Source organism: Salmo trutta, chromosome 26 (genome assembly GCF_901001165.1).
Source record: "Salmo trutta chromosome 26, fSalTru1.1, whole genome shotgun sequence".
In the NCBI taxonomy this organism is placed as follows: domain Eukaryota; kingdom Metazoa; phylum Chordata; class Actinopteri; order Salmoniformes; family Salmonidae; genus Salmo; species Salmo trutta.
The window spans coordinates 17,738,387-17,758,018 of NC_042982.1; the positions used below are offsets into that span (position 1 = coordinate 17,738,387).

The 19,632-nt window shown below is 46.6% G+C and overlaps 1 protein-coding gene across 4 annotated transcripts in view; it reads right to left on the reverse strand.

The window, feature by feature from the left end:
- Positions 1–19,632, reverse strand: part of LOC115163291 (stAR-related lipid transfer protein 13) — a 107,719-nt gene that overhangs the window by 16,809 nt on the left and 71,278 nt on the right. For 2 of the 4 annotated variants that reach the window (XM_029715048.1, XM_029715049.1), the window contains 2 exons: positions 2,508–2,579; positions 7–88 (listed from right to left, as the gene is read on the reverse strand). In XM_029715048.1, the coding sequence (XP_029570908.1) occupies positions 7–88; positions 2,508–2,579 (154 nt within the window). Of the gene's footprint in view, positions 1–6; positions 89–2,507; positions 2,580–4,721; positions 5,239–19,632 lie in introns of those variants that run through there. The other 2 variants (XM_029715052.1, XM_029715050.1) reach the window with 2 other exon arrangements.

The following is a 19,632-nucleotide window of genomic DNA, read 5'->3' on the forward strand; positions in this document are numbered from 1 at the left end:
AGTCACCTGCAGAGGGGTTCCACCAGGTCTTTGTCCAGAAAGTCATGGTCTTTCTTCACAGGAGAGATGTCGATGGGGAACTGAGAGTCTGAGGAGGAGGAAACAGGTTACCAGATTAAACGCTGCTCTCAGATTAACGTTAAAACCATTTCTCCTCAGTAGTTATCTAGCTCCTTAATAGGGCAGCTAGGCTGGAAACACGTGGCACTTTTTAACTCAGGAAGTTAAACAGAAGAGCTATGAGAAGGAAAGCACATTGTTTCCAGAGAGCTATCCAGGAGTGGGAGAGGGAGGGAGAGAGAGAGAGAGAGAGTGAGAGTGAGGGAGAGAGAGAGAGAGAGAGAGAGAGAGAAAGAGAGAGAGTGAGGGAGAGAGAGAGAAAGAGAGAGATGGTAATGAAGAGAGACAGGGTTTGCCCAAATAACGGCGCTGAGACGTTGCGCAGTAGCAGCAGCAGTATTACGTCTGTCTCTGGGTATTGGCCTCCTGTTATGTAACACACAGCTGCGTCCCAAACGGCACCTCATTGCCCACATAGTGTACTACTTTTGACCAGAGCCCATAGTCCACTATGTAGGAAATAGGGTGCCATTTGGGACGCAGACACAGATTCACTCCAGACCCTCCATATTACATTCCACTGCATTCATGTGGTACCATTAACTGTTTTATGAAAGCAACGTAGCATGGTCTGTCACATAAGGAGAAACACAGATATCAGAATACACTCAGACAGATCTGGGTGCTGGGAGCCGCAGCCGGCAGGAATTGTGAAATGGTTTCAAAATGCAGTTATTTTATACTCAATATTCACGTCTACTCATCAGTGTCTACCTCAATACAACAGCGTCACCTGAATTGAAACACTACAGTCTTGTTTCCTTTAGTGAGCAGGCTGTATATAGCTGAATACAGGGGGACAAAATGTGGATAGCAGTGGAGACTGTAGCTGCTTCTTTCCACTGATCCAATCGCAGTAGTGGTGAGGAGAGCTGGCTGCTTCTAAACCATGATGATAAAACTTTTTCTCATGACCTCTTTGTTTTAGTGTGCTGGACATGTTTGGGTAGTAAATCTAGCCAGTAACTATCCAGGCCAAAGACCAGCTGAGTCTTTCTCTCTTTCTGCAGTACCCCTGTCTCACTGTCACTTTTCTCTCCTCCCTCCCTCCCTCCATGAGAGGAGGGGACATGAGGGGAGAGGACATGACAGGAAAGGAGAAAACTTAAGAGGAGAGGACATAAGAGGATAAGAGGGAGAGGACATGAGAGGAGTGGACATAAGAGGAGAGGACATAAGAGGGTAAGAGAGGACATGAGAGGAGAGGACATGAGAGGAGAGGACATGAGAGGGTAAGAGAGGACATGAGAGGAGAGGACATGAGAGGAGAGGACATGAGAGGAGAGGAGAGAACATAAGACGAGAGGACATGAGAGGAGAGGATATGACATGAGAGGACATGAGAGGAGAGGATATGACATGAGAGGACATGAGAGGAGAGGATATGACATGAGAGGACATGAGAGGAGAGGATATGACATGAGAGGACATGATAGGAGAGGATATGACATGAGAGGACATGAGAGGAGAGGATATGACATGAGAGGACATGAGAGGAGAGGATATGACATGAGAGGACATGAGAGGAGAGGATATGACATGAGAGGACATGAGAGGAGAGGATATGACATGAGAGGACATGAGAGGAGAGGATATGACATGAGAGGACATGAGAGGAGAGGATATGACATGAGAGGACATGAGAGGAGAGGATATGACAGAGGACATGAGAGGAGAGGATATGACATGAGAGGACATGAGAGGAGAGGATATGACATGAGAGGACATGAGCGGACATGAGATGAGAGGAGAGGACATGAGAGGAGAGGAAAGGACATGAGAGGAGAGGATATGAGAGGAGAGGACAGGACATGAGAGGAGAGGATATGAGAGGAGAGGACAGGACATGAGAGGAGGAGGGGAGAGGACATGAGAAGAGAGGTCATAAGAGAAGAGGATATGAGTGGAGAAAACATGAGAGAAGAGAACATGAGAGAAGAAGACATGAGAGGAGAGGACATGAGAGGAGAGGGGACAGGGGACAGGGTTGGGTTGGGTTGGGCAGGGCAGTGTAAGAGGAAGCCAGACTATGCCAGATAATTCCCTCCTCATATAGAAACTCTACATCAAAGTTAAAATCAACAGTAACTCATTTCACAACAGAGGTTACATTTCAAATTCAAACTGACGTTTTTGTTTTATAGTTGGTCTATTATGACTTTATTACCTTATTATAACATGTCTGTTATGATCAAACCATTCTCTCTCACAATAATACATGACTGGAGAGGGGAGCTGACAGACAACTTTGTGTGTGTGTGTGTGTGTGTGTGTGTGTGTGTGTGTGTGTGTGTGTGTGTGTGTGTGTGTGTGTGTGTGTGTGTGTGTGTGTGTGTGTGCCAGTATTACATTGTTATGGTGTGTTATTGACTGATTGAGTTAACTACCTTCAAAGAGCTGAGCGTATTGGGGGAATCCTGCCGCTCGTAGCCAATCACACGCCTCCTTCGCCTCGAGTTCTGAAACAGAAGAAAACATGTCTTGTCAGTCAGAGTAACAGAAATAAACAGCATGTCCAACATAGAGTGGTGGGTAGGGGGTATTCACTGTTTCACTGAACAATTTAACTTTTATCTTTTATCAATTATGGGAAGGAAATCCATTCATTTGTCAAAATGTTTTTTGTCAACAACAACAAAAATACAGCCTGTCGAATGCCTTTATGATGAGTTGGACTAAAACACCCATCAGCAAACATCAGCACTCACCATGGAAGGTTGTTCTCTTGGAAGAACAAAAAAACAGAAGCAAAGTTGAGATTGAAACCATATAGCTGTTAGATAGTATGCAAGATAAGCATTTCACTGACAATAAAACTTCAACTTTAACTAGTACTAAGGTCATACATAGTTGGTCCCTCAGGAAGACCGACATAAAACCTTGTGACTATCTGAGGTCTGGTCTCTAAGCTTCTAACTCTTCTAGCTTGGATTATAGGGCTATAACCTGACCACAGAGCTCTGAGAGGGGCGACATAAATCCAAGTCAGGAAACACCGGTGGATCAGGATCAGGAAGACATGGGATATATATTTCTAAAACTGCACCTTAAAAATCATATCTATCATTTTTATCATCTCAACACTGCATTTTTGTTGTGTGTGTTTTTTATCTCAGTTTTACAAATAATTAGACTTGTCAAACAGAAGAAATCATGCTAAATATAGGTATCATAGCAAAGCATAGCCAGCAGATCAAACTGTCCTGGACTGGCGGTCTGATGTTCTCTAGATACACTATACAAAGGTATGTGGACACCAATTAAAATTAGTGGATTCGGCTATTTCAGCCACACCCGTTGCTGACAGGTGTATACAATTGAGCACAGAGCCATGCAATCTCCAGAGAAACATTGGCAGTAGAATGGCGTTACTGAAGAGCTCAGTGACTTACAACGTGGCACCGTCATAGGATGCCACCTTTCCAACAAGTCAGTTGGTGCCAAATTTCTGCCCTGCTAGAGCTGCCCCGGTCAACTGTAAGTGCTGTTATTGTGAAATGTCTAGGCGCAACAATGGCTCAACCGCAAATTTGTAGGCCACACAAGCTCACAGAACAGGACCGCCGAGTGCTGAAGCACGTAGCGCGTACAAATCGCCTGTCCTCGGTTGCAACACTCACTACCGAGTTCCAAACTGCCTCTGGAAGCAACGTCAGCACAATAACTTTTTGTCGGGAGCTTCATGAAATGGGTTTCCATGCCCAAGCAGCCGCACACAAGCCTAAGATCACCATGCGCAATGCCAAGCGTCGGCTGGAGTGATGTAAAGCTCGCCACCATTGGACTCTGGAGCAGTGGAAACGCGTTCTCTGGAGTGATGAATCACGCTTCACCATCTGGCAGACCTGACGGACGAATCTGGGTTTGGCGGATGCCAGGAGAACGCTACCTGCCTGAATGCATAGTGCCAACTGTAAAGATTGGTGGAGGAGCAATAATAGCCTGGGGCTGTTTTTCATGGTTTGGGCAAGGCCCCTTAGTTCCGTAGCGTTCCAGTGTATGCTACAGCATACAATGACATTCTAGACCATTCAGTGCTTCCAACTTTGTGGCAACATTTTGGGGGAGGCCCTTCTTGTTTCAGCATGACAATGTTTAATTTAAGTATCCAGCCAGCCTCCTGACAGAGCAGCTGTCCTGTAATAGAGCAGCTGTCCTGTAATAACCCTAACCCTGTCCCTTACAGGTGACCCCTAGCGGTGACCCCTGTTGTGGGGTCATGACCTGACCCTGCTGACACCTGAGGGGTGACGTCCCCTCTCTGGCTCCGAACTCTTGACTCACAGGACAAGAAGCAGACAGGCCTCTCACGTCTAACTAACAAAACAGACCCCTCTCTCTCCTCTCTCACTCCACTCTCTCCTCTCTCACTCCTGTCAATCCTCCCTCACTCTCACTTACTCTTGTCACTACTCTCTCACTCTCACTCCTCTCACTCCTCAACTTACACACCAGACCCCTCTCACTTCTCAGCCAACACACCACTCTCACTACAGAATCGATAGGCTACTATAGCAAACACGGAGAAAGAAGATGACCTAGTAAAATTCAAAAACACTTTCCAATTCTCTCCCATCTACTATGAATGAAAATACTCTCACCTACCCGGGACTGGCACTACAGACAGGTCTGTTATAGAAGTCTATTCAGATCCCAAACCTGTCCTCCTGTTCCAATATGATCCCAACTCCACAGTGAAGCTGCTACAATAGCCTAGTGCAGCGAAGCAGTATACTCCAGGCACTTCGGTGTGTAGACTGACTCGCTAGTGTTAATATCACAGCAGATCAACACAATAGGAACATCCTCCAGTCCATATCCCTCGACAGTCACCTCAACAATATGTCTAGTGTGAATAAAGAGGACAGAGGACCACTCCACTCAAAAGAGGTATCCCGGCATGTCTGTTCCCGCCCCTGTCTTTGTCTGATGCTCCGTGACGCACTAGTCATTTATCACAGTTCATCCCACCTGGGTCTCCATATAGAACGGTCTGTGACAGAGATAACCTTTCACTGTAACTTCATCTGTCCTGTCTCTACCCCACCTTTCTCCAGGCCCCGGTCTGTGGCTATACTGTACCCCACCCCCTCTCTCCAACACAGTGACCATCTTCTCTGTGACTAACCTGTGTTGTGTCTAACCTGTATCCTTACAGCGCTGTGTCCACATGTCAATGACTAGGGACTTTGGTCCATAGACCGACAAGTCTGACCACCAATTGAATAAATATTAACAGTTCCCAGCGGGAGAGGGTATGTACCAACTGTCACCCTATTCCCTATATAGTAGAACACTTTTGACCAGAGCTCTAGGACTCCATATAGATCTGGTCAAAAGTAGTGCACTATAAAGGGTTTAGGGTACTATTTGGGACGTAGAGCGTGTCCTTGGATGACAACGTCCATGTTTACCTCTACACCCACGTCAGATCCCGGTTTACTCCAACGGCCTCCATAACAGGGTCACATCACAGGTTGAGTCAACATGGGAAATCTCCCATAGATAACTGACACTAACCTGGCCAACTCTATCTCAATACAAGTCTTTGAGTGCAGTGTTGTAAGGACACATGATAGAAAAGGAAAACCTCCGGTCACTGTCACTAGTCTTAAGATAGCAGCATCAGAGGTCACAGAAGTGAAAGAACTAAGACTTTCCGTGAGTTCAGCTCTTCCTCTCTCTTCCGACTAGCCTGTCCTGCCAGTTGTACATTGTATTGAGTACAGTAGAGTTCAGGTCTTTCTCTCTCTTCCGACTAGCCTGTCCTGCCAGTTGTACATTGTATTGAGTACAGTAGAGTTCAGGTCTTCCTCTCTCTTCCAACTAGCCTGTCCTGCCAGTTGTACATTGTATTGAGTACAGTAGAGTTCAGGTCTTCCTCTCTCTTCCAACTAGCCTGTCCTGCCAGTTGTATATTGTATTGAGTACAGTAGAGTTCAGGTCTTCCTCTCTCTTCCAACTAGCCTGTCCTGCCAGTTGTACATTGTATTGAATACAGTAGAGTTCAGGTCTTCCTCTCTCTTCTGACTAGCCTGTCCTGCCAGTTGTACATTGTATTGAGTACAGTAGAGTTCAGGTCTTTCTCTCTCTTCTGACTAGCCTGTCCTGCCAGTTGTACATTGTATTGAGTACAGTAGAGTTCAGGTCTTTCTCTCTCTTCTGACTAGCCTGTCCTGCCAGTTGTACATTGTATTGAGTACAGTAGAGCCATATTGTTCTACTGCACCACATGGTGAGAGTGCCTCCATCTCCATTCTCGCCGGAGGTGGGACTGTTGGCAACAGAACAGGGAATATGATCTGGGAATTCCACTGTCCTGTCCTGGGCATTCTGTAACAGAATCTCGAGACATTCTGTTCCAACCGACGTTCCGACGTACCTTCTCCAGGGAGAAAAGGCTGGCCTGCGTCCCAAATGGCACCCTATTCCATGTATATTGCACTACTTTTGACCAGGGCCCATCAAAAGTAGTGCACTATACAGAGAATAGGGTGCCATTTGGAATGTAACCCTGGTCTGGCAACGAGTCAGGACGGGAACTGCCTGTTACTACACAACCATGGCTTTAAAACTGTGTACAGTGTAATGTTGCACCGCAACAATGACATGAAACCCAGCACGGTGGAGGGACAAAGGTCCAGAATGCCACCAGCAGTACGTTTGTTACTAAGGTGTGTGTGTGTTTGTGTGTGGCCGACTAACCTATCCCTACAGGGGATACTACTTCCTCTCCTTACGCAACATCATTCCCTTTATAGGAACATTCCCTGGCAGTGTCCCAAATGGCACTTTATTCCCTATATAGTGCACTACTTTCCCTATTGAATATATAGTCCATACATAGCTTTTTGGGACACAGTCAGTGCAGTAGGAACATTTTGTTATGGAACGAATGGAACATCAGATCTACAGGCAGATAGCTACTGTCCTAAGGGGAAGCGATGGCACACTTGGTCTGCGTGCTTCTGAAGTGGCACCCTATTCCCTATAATATAGTGCACTACTTTTGACCAGGGTCCATAGGGATGCAGACTTGGAGAGTGGCTGGTGGAGGGTTGAGCTGAACCTGCTAGTGCAAGCCCTAACCCTAACCCTAACCCTGTCTGGCTGGCTGGCTGCCAACAACATGACAGAGATGCATGAGTTCGGAATGATGCAGGCAGGTAACAAAGCTAACTGATTAACTGTTAAGTGTGTAGATCAACGCCTATATAACATGATATAAAGAAACATGCTCCTTGTTAAAAAAAAAATACAATCACTACATTAGACTTGTCCAAATTCTAAAGAAGTAGTTACACTTGAGAGATAAATTATCCCTATATTAGTCCAATCCTAAATATTCTCAACTCCGTAATGATCAGACTGTAACAAACAGTTTGTGGTTTACTCACTGGTTATCTTCATCATACAGTCATTAGGATGTACACATTCCAATACGGTGGTTCTACAGACGTTCTACAGACGTATTAGAGACGTTTTAGAGTTTCTGGGCATCTTTCTCCTCTTCCCACGCAGCAGTAAGTAACGTTAGACTCCAACTCTAGGACCACAGCCTGCTGCTCAGAGATACTGATCTTTACTGATTCCTCTCACATCCAAACCTCCCTTTTCTATCTCTTTCTCTCTGTTTCTCTCTCTTGTTCTTTCTCTCCCCCTCTCCCTTTCTCCTTCTCTCTCTCTCTTCCTCTCTTTCTTTCTCTCTCTCCTACTTTCTCTCTCACTCTCTCTTTCCATCTACCCCCAAACAGCCATGTGGCCACCCCCTGATCTCTCCAACTCCACCCCTTTCTGGTGCTCCCCCCTCTTCTCCCCTCCTTGTACCCCTTATCCCTCCACTACCCCTCCTCTACCCCTCTTCTACCCCCCGGTACCCTCCTACCCAGCTCTGCCCACTACATCTCTTTCAGCACATTTTTGGCAGAGAACATCATGCCAGGAGCCAAGCAACAGGAGCCGTGTGTACTAATGCCTGTGTGCAATGTGGGACTTTTCTCTCCAAAGATGTAATCCCAATGAAACCTCATCACTACAATCAAACGCTACATGAGAAAGAGTACAGTTTGGACCCGTGGCTTGAGAAGCCTTTACTCATCCCAGACCTTCCATCTTACCCCTCTACCACCTCCTCCCTGTCACATGGCCAGAGAGCTGGTCATTGTTCACTTTAGAGGGGGGAGTAAGTGAGGAGGATGGAAGGGGAGGGGGAGGGAGGGAGAGAGGGAGGGAGGGAAGATGGGGTGGAGGGGGAGTTTCTTGGAGTCCAGATGTTTTTCCAGCAAATCGACAGAAAGGAAAAGCGTGGGCAGCTAAAGTGGGGAAAACCAAAGCATGACATAAAACCATGACATAAACCGTCAACAATCAGCAGCCATGAATCATACTGGCATCCTCAGGCAGCGTCTAACATGGCACGAGAGAGACAGAGAGAGACAGAGAGAGAAAGAAAGAACGAAAGAACGAAAAAGTATAGATAGATAGAGAGAGAGAGCGAGCGAGAGCTGTGGCTATGAAAACACTAGTTTGGTGCACTGCTCCCCTGCTGTCTGACTACCTTGGGGAAGGCATCAGGAGTGGCAGCAGCCTGGTTACAGACAGACTACTGCTGCACACAATGATGATCACACTACCTTACAGTAACAGCACAAACACATACTCAGTGATCACATTACCTTACATTAACAGCCTGAGGCAGACAGACAGACAGGAGGAAACAGTGAGCCTCTTCTAGTCAACCACAACCACCACCTCAGATGTCTCATGTCTGAAACAAGCCAACATTTCCTCCTGTCTCTGTCTAACATTTCCTTGTCTAATAGAGTTCAGTTGTGCATGGACAATAGGAAGAGCTAAGTGAGGCTTAAATGATTGTCTATAAAGGGTAGTTTGTAGCCTGAGTGACTGGTTGTACTTAGGTAGTTGCACATAGAACCAGAAATAGGCAGTAGTAGGTCCAGTGAGAGCCTAGCAGAGTGCTGGCGAGGCAGTAGATGGATTAATAATATAGCCTAGCCGCAGGTTCTGCCGTAGCCCTCACCCTCCTCCTGTTTCCCCTCCCACCCGTCCCCTTACCCCCTACCATCTTCCAAGCCCCGGCTTCAGGCCCAGCCCCCAAGTCACTCTACCAGTGTCGTGGGAACAACGTGGGTCTGTTTTTCCATTTCAGGTTTTAATTAACCTCCCCCCATGTCTCCATCATGGTCCCCTTGCCACCCTCAGGGCTACATCCTCTGCACCACCACTACACACAATATCCCCCTCATGCCCCCATACCACAGCCCATACTTCCATACAATACCCCTCTATCGCATCCGTACCAGGAGGTGCCACTGCCACTCACTCGCTAATCTACCCAACACCATGTGTGGCGAGAGAGTGAGTGGGAGTGAGATAGAGAGTCTGTGAGTGAGTGAATGAGTGAGAGATAGTGTGAGTGAGTGAGTGAGTGAGTGAGTGAGTGAGTGAGTGAGTGAGTGAGTGAGTGAGTGAGTGAGTGAGTGAGTGAGTGAGTGAGTGAGTGACAGTGAAAGGGTGTGAGAGAGAGAAACAGAGAGAGAGAGAGAGAGAGAGAAACAGAGAGAGAGAGAGAAACAGAGAGAGAGAAACAGAGAGAGAGAGAGAAACAGAGAGAGAGAGAGAGAGAAACAGAGAGAGAGAGAGAGAAACAGAGAGAGAGAGAGAGAGAAACAGAGAGAGAGACGGAGAGAGACAGAGAGAGAGGGAGAGAGACAGAGAGAGAGAGAGAGAGGAGAGAGAGAGAGAGAGAGAGAGAGAGAGAGAGAGAGAGAGAGAGAGAGAGAGCTTATTGATTGTCAGTGTCAACAGCAGGATAACAGGAGGACATAAACTACAAATCTGAAGAATGCAGGCTGCTGTTGTTAACCTGGTCTTGTCCCAAATGGCACCCTATTCCCTACAATGTTAGGAAAAAGGTTCCTATCTAGAACCGAAAAGGGATCTTCGGTTGTCCCCATAGCAGAACCCTTTGAAGAACCCCTTTTGGTAATCCTTTTCGGTCCATGTAAAAACCCTTTCCACATAGGGTTCTTAATGGAACCAAAAAGGATTTTACATGGAATCAAAAAGGCTTCTCCTATGGGGACAGCCAAAGAACCCTTTTGGAACCCATTTTTCGAAGCGTGTATATAGTGCAATACTTTTGACCAAAGTCCTATGGACCCTGGTTAAAAGTAGTGCACTATAAAGGGAATAGGATATCATTTGGGATGCATACCAGGCCCGAAGCCTGCCGACTGGGTCAGAAGTCATTTTCTCTGAAGGGCCTGTACTGTATGTATGGAGCAGTGTATGTGAGCGGAGTTGAGCTGTCGGAAATCCCGTACTGTATGTATGGAGCAGAGTATGTGAGTGGAGTTGAGCTGTCGGAAATCCCGTACTCTATGTATGGAGCAGAATATGTGAGCGGAGTTGAGCTGTCGGAAATCCCGTACTGTATGTATGGAGCAGAGTATGTGAGTGGAGTTGAGCTGTTGGAAATCCCGTACTGTATGTATGGAGCAGAGTATGTGAGCGGAGTTGAGCTGTCGGAAATCCCGTACTGTATGTATGGAGCAGAGTATGTGAGTGGAGTTGAGCTGTTGGAAATCCCGTACTGTATGTATGGAGCAGAGTATGTGAGCGGAGTTGAGCTGTCGGAAATCCCGTACTCTATGTATGGAGCAGAATATGTGAGCGGAGTTGAGCTGTCGGAAATCCCGTACTGTACGTATGGAGCAGAGTATGTGAGCGGAGTTGAGCTGTCGGATATCCCGTACTGTATGTATGGAGCAGAGTATGTGAGTGGAGTTGAGCTGTCGGAAATCCCGTACTCTATGTATGGAGCAGAATATGTGAGCGGAGTTGAGCTGTCGGAAATCCCGTACTGTACGTATGGAGCAGAGTATGTGAGCGGAGTTGAGCTGTCGGATATCCCGTACTGTATGTATGGAGCAGAATATGTGAGCGGAGTTGAGCCGTCGGAAATCCCGCTCATTGCTCACTGAGCATGTCCTTTCCAACCGCTCCGCTAAAAACCGCTCCGCGCTCACAGGAAAAAAAAACAGCCCCACCAAATTCGCTCTAATCATTAAAATCACAATTGAACCAACACCCATCTATTTTCTGACTACCTAGCTCTACCATTTGGTTTTGATTTTGAAACCAAACCATATGATTTGAATGAAAAGTCGTTTAATAAACATGAAAAGGTAAATGTAAGAAGCGAACATCGTTTCAAATAGGCTACATGTCATATTAAACAGCATATAAACACTAAATAGGTCAGGAGCCAGACATTATCTAGGCTATATGAATACAATTATTTCAAGGCTATTCTACAAAGAAATACATTGTGAAACATTTATTGGTGCGACACAATAGGCTGGTAGGGACATAAAGCGCTCAGCATTTAAACAACATTTTGTTTTATTAAATCATTATAGTCTATAAATTGTGCAAAGAGGCTGTGACTTACTTCCCTGTGGCTCAGTTGGTAGAGCATGGTGTTTGCAACATCTGGGTTGTGGGTTCGATTCCCACGGGGGGCCAGTACAAAAAAAACAACATGAAATGTATGCATTCACTACTACTGTAAGTTGCTCTGGATAAGAGTGTCTGTTAAATGACTAAAATGTAATTAAATACAAAAGAATTGAAAAATTCCTTATTAGGCTCAGTCGACAGTGCCTTTGAATTGTTTTTTAGAAACACGAGTTTGGCCAGAGTCTGTCTTAAGGCTCATGTGACGGTGCCTGGAGAGCCGGCCAGCAGCGGAGAATATTCTCTCTACACTTGCAGAGCCACTGGGGATGATTAACACCCTTTTGGCCACTCTTGGCAGGCTGGCCGGAGATGCAGAGGTGTTGTTTTTATGTTCCTATAGGTAGGCCTAAAGGATTTTAGGCAAAATAACCCAACCAATATGGAAAGCTCCTTGACAGTGGCAATATGCCAGGCCTATTGAGTCAAAATCAATTATGGCCTATTGAGTTAAAATCAATTATGGCCTATTGAGTCAAAATCAATTATGGCCTATTGAGTCAAAATCAATTATGGCCTATTGAGTCAAAATCAATTATGGCCTATTGAGTCAAAATCAATTATGGCCTATTGAGTCAAAATCAATTATGGCCTATTGAGTCGATAATAGAACGGAAATGAACGCAACATTTAAGAGATCTGATGTTTAGTTTATAAATACTTTGCTACAATGACACACTTAGTTATCTATCCACCTAGTCGTTCTTTTCTTTTAGCATGTGTACGTAGTATGTACACCATCATGCTTCAGGATGCTTGTCTTTTCAGATTCCACAATGATTATTTAATTGTGGACACTACATCACTGCACTCTGGGTTAAATGTGGAAGACACATTTCAGTTGAATGGATTCAGTTGTACAACTGACTAGGTATCCCCCTTTCCCTTTCCTCTCTTGCTCTTGGTCCTAATCTTTGTCACATTGATTTAGCACCTGTGTGTTCTATCAGTTTCTTTATGAAAATATTTTGTGAACTCCATGACAGTAGCTAAAGCAAGGGGCTATAGCAGCACACAAGTAGACTACAGATGCATGCTGGGCCGGGCATTCTCTGAGCTTGTGAAGTGAGCGCTACTGGAGCGAAATTGGAGCTGGCGAGAAGGCTGACGCTCCAGCCTTTGGGAATCTCGCTCCACTCCAGCTTCGCTAACATACTCTGGTATGGAGTTGAACGAAGAACAGCACAGCTGTAGCAACACTGCATTCACCCCGTGGAACAGCTCAGAAGATCGCCCAGAAAGACCAGCCTTTCATCTGGCAGGATAGCAGCTCTTAAACTGACTCTATCTTCCAACATAGTCACCAACCCTTTCACCCAGCACAGAGCAGACTACTAATGCTATTAGAACAATAGCTACCTTAGACAACACAGTGACACATACCATGTCTCAACTACACAAGACACAAAAACACATACAACAACATACCTTGACAGTCACTCACACACCCACCACTGTCTACTATGACAATAGCACCAAAACATCCAGCGCCCACAGGGATGTAAAAACCCTTCTGACTCTGACTTCCCTACATGGCTGCTGCCCCTTTAGTTTAAACCCAGTGAACCTTCTAGAATGATGTTTCCTCAGGGGGTTAGAGACATGGGGTGTTACTTCAAGTTGTTTTCAAAAAGCAGACATCACATATGTTCTAAATCAGTGCTGCTACACGGTGAAGACTGGTCCTGATCTCAGAGATACACCAGGGCTTTCCATTTCTTCAACCACCACTGTGATTTACAGACCTGTTCCTGGCTGAGAGAAGGATGGGGCAGTGGTCTGGTCTCACAGGGTAGTGGTGTTCCCGTCTCCCCACTACTCCTGACAATAGTACTGCCCAGATCTAAACCTCACCCTGACCCACTTGAACCCATTTCTCAAGTCCTGGAAGAGAGGCCTGTACCAGGAAACCTCACGACCCCAGGCAGGGCTGAGAGAACACCTCTACAGATCCTGTCCTTCTACACTCTCCACAGCCCCTCACACCTCTGCCCCACTCAGCCAGCAGCTCCAAACAGAACACAAATCAATCAGCCATGCTTTCTAACGAAATACATACAGTGATCACTCTCAAGCTTTAGCCCCCAGCTCCAGTGTTTCCCCCAACCTCAGCCCCAAACCCCAGCCTGCTCTATAACCCCAGCACCCAGCTCCAGTCCATCCCCCAACCTCAGCCCCAAACCCCAGCCTGCTCTATAACCCCAGCACCCAGCTCCAGTCCATCCCCCAACCTCAGCCCCAAACCCCAGCCTGCTCTATAACCCCAGCACCCAGCTCCAGTCCATCCCCCAACCTCAGCCCCAAACCCCAGCCTGCTCTATAACCCCAGCACCCAGCTCCAGTCCATCCCCCAACCTCAGCCCCAAACCCCAGCCTGCTCTATAACCCCAGCACCCAGCTCCAGTCCATCCCCCAACCTCAGCCCCAAACCCCAGCCTGCTCTATAACCCCAGCACCCAGCTCCAGTCCATCCCCCAACCTCAGCCCCAAACCCCAGCCTGCTCTATAACCCCAGCACCCAGCTCCAGTCCATCCCCCAACCTCAGCCCCAAACCCCAGCCTGCTCTATAACCCCAGCACCCAGCTCCAGTCCATCCCCCAACCTCAGCCCCAAACCCCAGCCTGCTCTATAACCCCAGCACCCAGCTCCAGTCCATCCCCCAACCTCAGCCCCAAACCCCAGCCTGCTCTATAACCCCAGCACCCAGCTCCAGTCCATCCCCCAACCTCAGCCCCAAACCCCAACCTGCTCTATAACCCCAGCACCCAGCTCCAGTCCATCCCCCAACCTCAGCCCCAAACCCCAGCCTGCTCTATAACCCCAGCACCCAGCTCCAGTCCATCCCCCAACCTCAGCCCCAAACCCCAGCCTGCTCTATAACCCCAGCACCCAGCTCCAGTCCATCCCCCAACCTCAGCCCCAAACCCCAGCCTGCTCTATAACCCCAGCACCCAGCTCCAGTCCATCCCCCAACCTCAGCCCCAAACCCCAGCCTGCTCTATAACCCCAGCACCCAGCTCCAGTCCATCCCCCAACCTCAGCCCCAAACCCCAACCTGCTCTATAACCCCAGCACCCAGCTCCAGTCCATCCCCCAACCTCAGCCCCAAACCCCAGCCTGCTCTATAACCCCAGCACCCAGCTCCAGTCCATCCCCCAACCTCAGCCCCAAATTCTACATAAACACTTCCAGGCGCTGGAGTGGGACCATTTTCCCACACATGCTAAAGTTGTTTTGACAGCTATCTTGGAGGCCCTTCACGGAGGAGAGAAAAACATAAACTCTGGCTTTTGGAGATTTCCTTTTTCATTTCAACAAGTCTGTCACCCCTCTCAACCCACTGTGTACCACCACCACCCCTCCTCTCTGTTCAGGGATCAGACCAAACGGCGCAAATGGCACCCTATCCCCTATATAGGGCCCATAGGGCTTTGGTCAAAAGTAGTGCACTATGTAGGGAATATGATTCCATTCGGGATGCATCCAGAGTGTAAGTTGTTAACGTTAAGAGATAACTTTAGTAGTTCAGCATGAGGACATAGAAACACTCCCATACCAGACAACTAAGTTCCAGAATAGTGACAGAAGAACTAGCTTCTCAATGACTATACCTAACTCAGTAGTTTTCTTTTCTCAGAAGAGCGAGGACATCAAACATAGCCTTTTTACCTTCTGTTGTTGTTTGTCTACGAGACAAAGAGCAGATTTATTCAACTGAACATCAGCATGACAAATTCACAGACCTGTGTGAGGCCAGAGAGATATAGAGTAGAGAGGTGTAATACCTGTGTGAGGCCAGAGAGATATAGAGTAGAGAGGTGTAATACCTGTGTGAGGCCAGATAGATATAGAGTAGAGAGGTGTAATACCTGTGTGAGGCCAGAGAGATATAGAGCAGAGAGGTGTAATACCTGTGTGAGGCCAGAGAGATATAGAGTAGAGAGGTGTAATACCTGTGTGAGGCCAGATAGATATAGAGTACAGAGGTGTAATACCTGTGTGAGGCCAGAGAGATATAGAGTAGAGAGGTGTAATACCTGTGTGAGGCCAGAGAGATATAGAGTAGAGAGGTGTAATACCTGTGTGAGGCCAGAGAGATATAGAGTAGAGAGGTGTAATACCTGTGTGAGGCCAGAGAGATATAGAGTAGAGAGGTGTAATACCTGTGTGAGGCCAGAGAGATATAGAGTAGAGAGGTGTAATACCTGTGTGAGGCCAGAGAGATATAGAGTAGAGAGGTGTAATACCTGTGTGAGGCCAGAGAGATGTAGAGTAGAGAGGTGTAATACCTGTGTGAGGCCAGAGAGATATAGAGTAGAGAGGTGTAATACCTGTGTGAGGCCAGAGAGATATAGAGTAGAGAGGTGTAATACCTGTGTGAGGCCAGAGAGATATAGAGTAGAGAGGTGTAATACCTGTGTGAGGCCAGAGAGATATAGAGTAGTGTCATGACGTTGGCCTGTGGGTAAGGTTTATGACCCCCCCATAAATACCTTCTCCCTTCCCCTCTCTCTCTGACCCTACTGAAGGACTGGAATAGCCTGTGTTAAATATAGAGAGTCTGGGAACATCAAACAAATAGGGAAAGGAACCATCTTTTGTTAATAAAACCAGTTGGAAATATGCTTGATAACGTAATGAGTATGTATGTCAGTTCATTGTTATCTGAGACATTATGATTGATGGCAGGACGACATAAACTGTACCGGAGAAAGTATACACCCTCTAGTTATCAGAGTCACATGGAATTGTTATGCAATTGAAATGTTTGATATTGAAATTGTTTGTTAGGAGATTAAATGTAATTTTAGCTTCCAAATGAGAGAATTGGGTTTTCATAGGGAAAGTGCCCTGCCGATCAGTGGCCAACCCTGTGAAGAGACATGGGGTTATAAACGATGAAACCCCTCCTTTCCCCCTCTCCACTATATAAGTCTTTGACGAAAAGACATTCAGGTGTTCCAGTACGTGAGGACTGCAGCCTCTACGTTATAAGGACAGACACATATCAAGAACAGAACTAAGCCAACCTCGGCGTGAGCTATGGTATGAACTGGTATGAACTTTGAGCTTATTCACTACAGAAGTGATACTTCCTAGCCGTTGAGTTAGCGCTGCTAACGTGGGCTAGGAAAGGACGGACGACGGATCCAGTCTAACAACCAGACGAAGATACCACCACCATTGACATTCTTCCATTACCACTACAGGAAGATCTGTTGGCCAACCACGGCCAGCATCTACGACCAATCTACCGAAGCGCAGCTCAGAGTAAATATTTATTGCATTTTCCTTTTCCAAATGGGCGGTAATTTAGAATGCATAAGATAATGTATTTACCATAGCATAGCTGCTGTTTCTTTGTTCCTAAACCTTCCCGCTCTTTCATTCAAGCCCAACCCCCTTTTTCTTTGTGTAACCAGCCATGATACAGGCTCAGTCCACCAGGACGTTTTCTGTATGACATCAAGTGTATTCTGTGTATTTGTAATTCTGTGTGATTAGTTAGGTATTTAGTAAATAAATAATTAAACCCAATTTTGTATTGCTGATTCAACTTGTTAGCCAGGGTTCGTGAAGATAACCAAGAATTTATAACTTTCATGATGAGATTGAAAATAAGATAAGATTGACTGCTATCGATGTAAAATATTACTAAGTATTTTAAGAGTTTATTCAGAAGATAACAGCTCTATAAACGTTATTCTGTGGTGCCCCGACTTTCTAGTTAATTACATTTACATGATTAGCTTAATCAGGTAATATTAATTACAGAGAAATAATTTTATAAATTAGCATGTCATATCACTTAATCCGGCATAGCCAAAGACACGACAGTAGAGAGGTATAATACCTGTGTGAGGCCAGAGAGATATAGAGTAGAGAGGTGTAATACCTGTGTGAGGCCAGAGAGATATAGAGTAGAGAGGTGTAATACCTGTGTGAGGCCAGAGAGATATAGAGTAGAGAGGTGTAATACCTGTGTGAGGCCAGAGAGATATAGAGTAGAGAGGTGTAATACCTGTGTGAGGCCAGAGAGATATAGAGTAGAGAGGTGTAATACCTGTGTGAGGCCAGATAGATATAGAGTAGAGAGGTGTAATACCTGTGTGAGGCCAGAGAGATATAGAGTAGAGAGGTGTAATACCTGTGTGAGGCCAGATAGATATAGAGTAGAGAGGTGTAATACCTGTGTGAGGCCAGATAGATATAGAGTAGAGAGGTGTAATACCTGTGTGAGGCCAGAGAGATATAGAGTAGAGAGGTGTAATACCTGTGTGAGGCCAGATAGATATAGAGTAGAGAGGTGTAATACCTGTGTGAGGCCAGATAGATATAGAGTAGAGAGGTGTAATACCTGTGTGAGGCCAGAGAGATATAGAGTAGAGAGGTGTAATACCTGTGTGAGGCCAGAGAGATATAGAGTAGAGAGATGTAATACCTGTGTGAGGCCAGATAGATATAGAGTAGAGAGGTGTAATACCTGTGTGAGGCCAGATAGATATAGAGTAGAGAGGTGTAATACCTGTGTGAGACCAGATAGATATAGAGTAGAGAGGTGTAATACCTGTGTGAGGCCAGAGAGATATAGAGTAGAGAGGTGTAATACCTGTGTGAGGCCAGAGAGATATAGAGTAGAGAGGTGTAATACCTGTGTGAGGCCAGATAGATATAGAGTAGAGAGGTGTAATACCTGTGTGAGGCCAGAGAGATATAGAGTAGAGAGGTGCAATACCTGTGTGAGGCCAGATAGATATAGAGTAAAGAGGTGTAATACCTGTGTGAGGCCAGAGAGATATAGAGTAGAGAGGTGTAATACCTGTGTGAGGCCAGATAGATATAGAGTAGAGAGGTGTAATACCTGTGTGAGGCCAGAGAGATATAGAGTAGAGAGGTGTAATACCTGTGTGAGGCCAGAGAGATATAGAGTAGAGAGGTGTAATACCTGTGTGAGGCCAAAGAGATATAGAGTAGAGAGGTGTAATACCTGTGTGAGGCCAGAGAGATATAGAGTAGAGAGGTGTAATACCTGTGTGAGGCCAGATAGATATAGAGTAGAGAGGTGTAATACCTGTGTGAGGCCAGAGAGATATAGAGTAGAGAGGTGTAATACCTGTGTGAGGCAAGAGAGATATAGAGTAGAGAGGTGTAATACCTGTGTGAGGCCAGAGAGATATAGAGTAGAGAGGTGTAATACCTGTGTGAGGCCAGATAGATATAGAGTAGAGAGGTGTAATACCTGTGTGAGGCCAGATAGATATAGAGTAGAGAGGTGTAATACCTGTGTGAGGCCAGAGAGATATAGAGTAGAGAGGTGTAATACCTGTGTGAGGCCAGAGAGATATAGAGTAGAGAGGTGTAATGTCACGCTTGTTTGTAGTGGGTGAGGAATCAAATGCAGGAAGCTGCGATGCAGGGTAGTGGCTTTAATAAGCACAACGGAAAAAATACAAGCCTTCCCAAACACAGCGATCAAAGCGCACAACAAAACAAGGTGCCCCAAACACGGGGGACAAAACACTGTTGGTGCAAACACACGCCACCATCCGTCACAGTCGTGACAGTACTCCCCCCCTGACGCGCGGCTCCCGCAGCGCGCCGTCGCCGACCTCGAGGACGCCCCGGAGGGCGAGGCGCAGGGCGATCCGGATGGAGGCTGTGGAACTCCCGGGTGAGCGCTGGGTCCAGTATGTCCTCCACCGGTACCCAGCACCTCTCCTCCGGGCCGTACCCCTCCCAGTCCACGAGGTACTGCAGGCCCCTCGCCCGGCGTCTGGAGTCCAAGATGGATCGAACTGTGTACGCCGGGGCCCCCCTGATGTCCAGGGGGGGTGGAGGGACCTCCCGTACCTCATTTTCCTGCAGCGGACCAGCTACCACCGGCCTGAGGAGAGACACATGAAACGAGGGGTTAATACGATAATAAGAAGGAAGTTGTAATCTGTAACACACCTCGTTTATTCTCCTCA